The 8,038-nt window shown below is 31.2% G+C and overlaps 1 protein-coding gene across 1 annotated transcript; it reads right to left on the reverse strand.

The window, feature by feature from the left end:
• Positions 1–5,891: 5,891 nt before the first annotated feature.
• Positions 5,892–7,127, reverse strand: LOC133179702 (uncharacterized). Its single transcript, XM_061314394.1, has one exon. The coding sequence runs from the start codon at positions 7,125–7,127 to the stop codon at positions 5,892–5,894; it is 1,236 nt and encodes a 411-aa protein (XP_061170378.1).
• Positions 7,128–8,038: the final 911 nt, after the last annotated feature.

Raw genomic sequence — 8,038 nt, forward strand, 5'->3', positions numbered from 1 at the left:
ATGAACATTTTAAATTATGACAAAGGAAATTTTCTATTTTGATTTTCTCTTCGTTTAAACATATCTTCTAAATCTTTATTCGTCCTTTGACGGTCTTTTCTTCCGCCTTTATCGGGATTTTACCAACCCAACCCACCCCCGTTCCGACGGTTTTACCAACACACCCCATCCCCGTACCGACGAACGTTAGAGTATATCTTTAAATATTGTTCACTTTTTGCATTTTCCCCCTGATGACTTCTTTATTTCATTTTTTTCTATCGATTTTCTTTTCTCCTTTTTTTTCCCTTTCTGCATCTTTATTTAGCACACACTAAAATTATGTCAAGGCAGATTTTTCAAATTTTTTTTTACATCTCTTGTTAGAGCATGAAATTTGTCCGATGGTATTTTCTTCCACCTTTATTTATCTTAGTTTTCTTCAGACGGACATCAGTGAATTAAGAGAACGTTTAATATTTTCTTTTTATCTTAGCATTTTTCCTTCCGTTTGTTTAAGTAATAGTTAGTAAAATTTTAGCGATTAAGAAGGGACGGATGGAGCGAAGCAACCGAGCTCCTTCTTATTCGGTGCAATTTTATTTAATGTGATCTAACGTACTTAGAACATAACCCACTTTTTAATTGGATGAACCAAAGTTGGCGCCATTTTAGTTATTTCTCTCTTTGTTTTTGTTTATCAAAGCTGTTAATTGAAAATCTGATGTCACTGTGAACATAGAAATTTTTTAATGATTAAGTGCACCACTTAAAAGAAAATTTAACGATTGCTGATTGGATGAAAAAGTGGGTTATGTTCTAAATATCTTTATATAATTTTTTTTTTATAGACAATCCTTCCTCGTCATTTTTATATTTTATATTTTAGTATCTGGAAGCCAGAAATTAAAGATTTTGTTTAAGACGTCAAATCTTTATGCATCTATTTTTTTCTTTTAAAATGCTTTACTTATTCTTTTTTTTTTTTTTAATATTTATTTCAGCTTTCACATTTATATCAAATAAGCATATATCTTCACTCATGTGCATATTAAGAATACCATATACAGAGTACATTTGCATACCTAGATATACATTTACACACATACACTTATGTGAAAGTTGGTTTAATAAGGAAGAAGAAAAAGAAGAAAGAAGAAATAGAGGAAAAGGAGGGAAAAAGTAAAAAAAATAAATAAAATAGAATAAATAAATAAATAAATAAATAAATAAATATAATAAAGAAGGGGGCATAGTATTTTTTTACATTAAGGTGGTAATGAGCAACATTCATTCCTTAAAAAATTTGCATATATACATATAAATTATAACATTTCACATATTCTCTACCAGTTATTTTCAAACTCTGTATATTTACATTGTTTCAATAGTAAAAATTTCTCAATCAAGATTCTTTCCACAATAATTGTTTTTAGAGTCATTGTACTTAACAGTGGATGGTTTTTATATTTACTTGAAAAAATGTAATTTTTAATTATCAGAGTAATTAAATTTTGCACTTTATGTGTATCCCTGTTCTTATATTTACCAAATAATATTGTTGTTCTGTCAAAAACTACAGATATGTTAAACTTAGACAGAAACCACTCTTCAATATCATTCCAAAGCTCTTTTACTAAATAACATTCAACAAAAAGATGGTCAATTGACTCAATGTCATTCTTACAGAAACTGCAAGCTGGGGACTCCTTTATCTTTAGTTTAAAAAGATATGAATTTGTTGGAACTATTCTATGTAAAATTTGAAATTGTAACCACTGAAGTTTTGATTCTTGTGTAACTTTAAATGGGAGTTCAAAAATTTTACTCCATTCAGGCAAAGTGAATAAATATCCATCTTCATTCCATTTTAAAATTGAAGTACTTGTTTCTTTCTTTCTATTAATAAGAATGTTATACATATCTTTACATCCTTTCACATTAATATAAAACATCTTCACAGAATTGGGTATATTTGGGCCATAAGAAATCAACATATTCATTTGGTTTTTGTTTACAAATCTATCTAACACTGCCTGTTTCAAGCCAGAATATTCAACAAAATTTGTTTTTACACTGAGATCTTGAAGGGTGTCGAGGCTTAAAAAATTATTATCAAAGTCAAACAAGTCACTGATGAAAACAAAACCAGCATTGAAATAACTTTTAAGAAAGATAGAAGACTCGCCCATGATGATTTTTGGATTATACCATATGTGTTCTTGGAATAAATTTGTATCTTTCTGTTGTTCTACAAGACATATCTTAAGCCAACTTTTAAAGACTTCTATCCAGAAAGTGTTTGTTATTTTCTTACATAATTTAGCAGTAAAATCTGGACCCATTAACCAAAGATTTTTAATCTCTGTATGTAGTTGTGCTTGAAGTAATTTTACCCATTTGGAATCTGAATGGATTAATCTTCTTATCCAACTTGATTTTAATGCTATCATAAACTCTGAATAATCTACCATTCTAAGGCCACCATCTCTATAGTCTTGAATGATAGTATTTCTTTTTATTTTATGGACTTTACTTCCCCAAAGAAAAGAATAAATTTCATCCTCAAATACTTTTACAATTTCTAATGATGGATTAGGTAGAGTAAGTATCAAGTGATTTAATTTAGGGATAATCAATGTTTTAATTACAGTTAACCTACCAATGGGGGTTAACTTTCTTACTTTCCACTGATTTAATATTTTTTTTAATCTCACTTAACTTTGATGTATAATTGAGATTAATCATATTATGTAAGTCTACTGAAAATTTAATCCCTAAAAGATCAAAAGTTGTGCTACTCCAGTCTAACTTCCATCTAGAATGGTGATATACATCCTTTGAAATTTTTTTACTACCAATCCATATCATTTTTGTTTTTTGAAAATTTATTTTGAGTCCTGACACTTTTGCAAAGTAGTCTAATTCTCTAAGAATTCCATCCATAGATTCAGGTGATCCATCAGAGATAAGTGATGTATCATCTGCATATTGAGAAATCTTGTACTCTTCTCCGTCTATTGTTATACCTCTTATATCTTTATTTTTGCGAATTAAAATACCTAAAATTTCAGCACATAGTAGGAACAAATAAGGTGATATAGGATCCCCCTGTCTACAACCCCTTTCTGGATATATATAATTAGATATAAAACCATTTTGTATGACACAGGATTTAATATTGCTATAAAAAGTCTTTATCCAGTTTTTAATTGAGGTTCCAAAATTGAAAAAATCAAGTGTTTCGTAAATAAAATTCCATGAGATAGTATCAAAAGCCTTTTCAAAATCTATAAGCATAAGTAATCCTGGAATTTGATTGCATTCTGTATAATCCATTATATCATAAATCAATCTAATATTCTCTCCAATATATCTTCCTTTTTAAAATCCAGTTTGATCTGTATGTATTAATTTATTTAAGACTTTTTTTATTCGCTCAGCTATACACCCAGATGCTAGTTTGTAAATAACATTTAAAAGGCTAATGGGGCGCCAATTTTTTAAAAATTCTCTTGGTTTTCCTGCTTTTTGGTATGCAAGTAATAATTCCTAATCTATTTGCATCTGAAAAATGCATCGATTCATTAGCATTATTTATTGCCCTTGTCACAAATGTACCAATATCTTTCCAGAAGAATTTAAAAAACTCGCATGTAAATCCATCCGGTCCCGGACTTTTATCATTTTTCATATTTTTCAAAAAATATAAAACTTCTTCTTTAGTTATTGGTCCCTCTAAACTTGCTGATTCCCTTTCACTTAGTCTGGGTATATTATAATCTTTTAATCTAGTGTAAATACTATCATCTGTTTCCACATTCTCTCTTTTTTTATATAAATTTTCATAGAATCTTTTTGTTTCATTTAAAATAGCTTCTTGATTGGATATCGTACAGCCATCTTCTTTGATAATTTTTGGGATTTGTTTACTGATATAATTTCTAGACTCTAAACTTGTAAAATACTTTGTCGGTTTTTCCCCTTCCTCAACCCATTTAACTCGAGATCTAATGCACTGACCTTTCATTTTATTTTTTTCTTATTTCTTCAATTTCCTTTTTTTATTTATTTGTGAGATCATTTGCATTACTTTCAGTTATGTTCTGTTCCAATTCTAATAACTCTTTTTCTAACTGAGCTTCACGCTCTTTTGTTTTCTTTTTCTTAAAAGAAGAATACGAAATAGTTTTTCCATTAACAGAGTATCCAGAAATAATTTATCACATAATATAAATTGTAAATTTTCATCATTAACAGAATCCAAGTTTTCCATGTTATAAACTGGACATGCATATTGGGTTTTGACATCAGTTATCTTTTGCTTTATTAGGTCAACATAAACTTTATCTGTTAACAAAGAATTATTTAATTTCCAGAAGCCTCTCCCTTTTGTAAATTCATTTAGCTTACAATATGCAACTACTGGGGAATGATCAGAGCGATAACTATTTTCATATTTAATATCTGGTGACATGGGCAGTAGAGATTCAGACATTAAGAAAAAATCTAGTCTTGCCTGTTTAATAGGATTTTTTCTCCTCCATGTAAAACGTCTAAGTTTTGGATTATTTTTTCGAAAAACATCAATAAGATTTAAACTATCTATTAAATTTAACAGTTCTTCTCTTGCTTTTGGATTATTTAAGTTTCTATAATTCATAGAGTCCATCTCTTTATTCAAAATCAGATTAAAATCACCACCCATTATTATATATTGCGACACATAAAAATCTTCAATCTTTTTTAAAAGGTTTGAGTAAAAAATTGGAGCATCTAGATTTGGACCATGAATATTTATCAATAGAAATTTTAAACCTTCAATTGTAACATCAGCAATCAAAAAATTCCCACAGTCATCTTTACAAACTTTGTGTACTTCTAGTTCACAGTTGTTATTAAAAAGGATTGCTACCCCACGAGAATTTGACTTAAAGGAACTGAAAAAGGTCCTGTATCCCCATTGTGACTGTATAAAATTTTCTTCACTACTTGTAAAATGTGTATCTTGAAGAAAATAAACATTATACTTTTTAGCTTTTAAATAATTCAAACCATCTTTTCTCTTATTTTTATCACCAAGACCCTGGCAGTTAACAGTAAGTATTCTCAATTGATTATTCTCGACATGGTCCTCCATAAAACGCGTGGTAAATTTGTTTTGTCAAGCCACGATAAGTGGAAAAAAGAAAAGAAAAAAGAAGGAAAATAATGCAATGTAACAAAAATGAAACATATTTACAAAAAGAAAGTTTTGTAGCCTCAAATGTGGTCATAATAAAGCGAAAGAATAGCCGACTTGGGCTTACCTTAAAGATAAACAACAAAACATTGCACCCCTCATAACCGGACATGCAGTACTACAACATAATTTGAAAAAAATGTCAGAATACCCTATAAATTTCCGGAAAAAATTACATACTACTGCACACTATCTTTTTACCGTGAAAAAAGCAACGGAAAATAGTAACTTTGCGTTGCTTTAAGTATACAAATGAACAATATTTTTTATATATATAAAAAAAAATAACAGTTGTAGCTTTTATGAAACTACAGAAGACAAAAGAAAAAATAAATTCTATACTATTATTTTTATTTTTTTTTAAAAATAGAATTGAACTGAAAATATATTTAAAAACAAACAAACAAACAAAAACAAAGCATGAGAAGAGAGAGAAAGAATAAATATAAAAACATTAGCAAACAGTATCAAAATTGAGACATAATTTATATCTTCATGTATATATACATAAATTATATGTAAGGTTTCTGGGTGTACTCATTCTCATACAAATAACCACATAATTATTGTGGTTTTAAAAAAAAACCTGTGCATTATATTTTACCACTATGTAAGAATTACCTAAAAATGTTATAAATTAAATGGGGTGGGGGGTTATGGCAATATTCGTTCACAGTTTATTGGCAGCATTAAGCACGGCATCACAAATGATATCAAAACGTCTGGGCCCAATATGATTTCCCGATTTTCTGGAAATAACAAAAGCTACGTTGGTGGCACTTTGATCTCCTAGAAGCCGAACTACTCTCCGCCCTGCGCCGTATTCATCATCGTCACAGTATCCGTCGCGAACGTTTCCTTGTGCGTCTTGAATTCGATAGGCTAGGACGTTATGATGCGCGCTAGCGAAGTTTGGATCACTCATGACTTTTTTGTAAAAGTGTCTAACCTCTGCGTATGTATTCACTTTTGTTGCCACCGCAGTGAAAACATTGCCACCCTCATGGATACTATCACTCTGCACTACCTCTATCTCGTTAAACTTTTCCTCTTCTGCTTCGTCCACAAATAGTAGATCTTCAGCTCTGGGTGTTGTAACTTTTTCACGAAACACATTTCCGTTAGGAAACACAACTTTATTTCCAATTATCTTTGTCTCAACGTTGTTACTCCTGTATTGTGTGTTGATCTCCCGTAGCCTCCTTCTACTCTCGTTGATTTGCACCGGTGTTTGTGGCGTAATGTAAAACGGTATAGTGATCTTCTCCCTTTTCTCTTTTTTATCTTTCTCGCGCACTGCTCTCTGGGCTGTGAGGATCCGGTCCTTATCATTAAGGTCTTGCAATTTTCCTGTGATGGTTCTTGGTTTAATACCTAATAGGCGAGGCCCATTGCGGTGGATCTTGATAAAATTGACATCAAGTTTTAAGTGCTCGCTAATAAGCTGATGAACTTTTGTATTGAGATTTTCGTTGTCCTCTTCTGGCAAATTATGAATTAAAATGTTATCTTTCATTGATCTTTCTCTCAGGTCTACAATTTCTTTTTCTTGCTTTGTCACTCTCCTGTCTAAATTTACTACGATTGATTTTAACAGTTGGAGTTCTTTGCGGAGAGTGACATTTTCCATTTTTAGAGTTTCAATTTCAGATTGGTTGTCTTCATGTTGTTGGGCGATGTAAGTTATTCTATCGTCTAAACCATCCTCATTCCATAAATCTTTCTGCATATTGTTCACTGATTCCTGTAGTGTATTAAATGCGTCCATCTTGGCCGTTATTGCCCGTAGGCTAGTGTCAATTACAGACATATGGCTTAATGCGCCAGTGACCGCTGAGGGTAAAGACGTTGAACCAGGGCCTCGTACCTGTGAGGAGTTCTCACCCTTCATTTTAGAGTCACTCATTGCGATATTGAATAGCAAAAATCTTTTTTACAAATATAAACGGCAAAATCGCACTAATTCGGTTGCAAATATGATCACAAACACCAGTGCAAAAGTTTAAGGCACAGAAAACAGCTTTACATACCCAAAAATCGACTAAATCCTCTCTACCTTAAAAAATGACCATCATCGTCACTAGTCACGTGTGATAATTCATGCTTTACTTATTCTAATATTTATATCTATTCACTTTAGACTGATCGTCAACTATCAGTTACAAAAACTGTACATATAAAGACATTATCACAACTTCCAGACCAAAGAAAATAAAGCTTCAGTTAGTCTTATTATATCCCAGCTTTAACAGTATTTTTTCAAACATAAATCAGCAACTATAAAAAGGCACAGTTACAGCCCTAACGGTAAAGCTGTAGGGATTATTGTTAACCAAAGTAAAAAATGTATATATCATCATTGATCAACAATAGGGTTCGCCGAGCACCGTTTTTGGTTCTAAATTTACTATGCTATGGGGTATACGGAAAACGCTTGATTTCACCAAGACGCTTGTAAACAAAGTTAAAAACGTCAAAACCGTAACAGTACTGTTTTGCAAGACATCGCTTTATTTACATTTAATGAAGCGATTTAAGAGAGGATATGAGAAAAGGAGGAATGTAAACACGTGGCAGAAAGGCAGATTTGATGGAAAGGTACTTAAAGTTAATAATTCAGCAAAACATGGGAATTACTATCGTTCGTAGTAATAATGTTGTGCAGACGAAAGTGTTCACTTGTTGACGCTAGAGGACGTACTGCATGTACCTTTGTCTCTCACATCACAGTCATTGTTATGTCTAACATACTCTTCATTGTCAGATTGACACTTAACTTCAATATAAAACTTGTAGAATGTGAAGGCGTCCAGTCTC

This window comes from Saccostrea echinata, unplaced genomic scaffold (genome assembly GCF_033153115.1).
Source record: "Saccostrea echinata isolate AGI-Se365-2 ecotype Australia unplaced genomic scaffold, CSIRO_AGI_Sech_v1 ptg000005l, whole genome shotgun sequence".
NCBI lineage: Eukaryota > Metazoa > Mollusca > Bivalvia > Ostreida > Ostreidae > Saccostrea > Saccostrea echinata.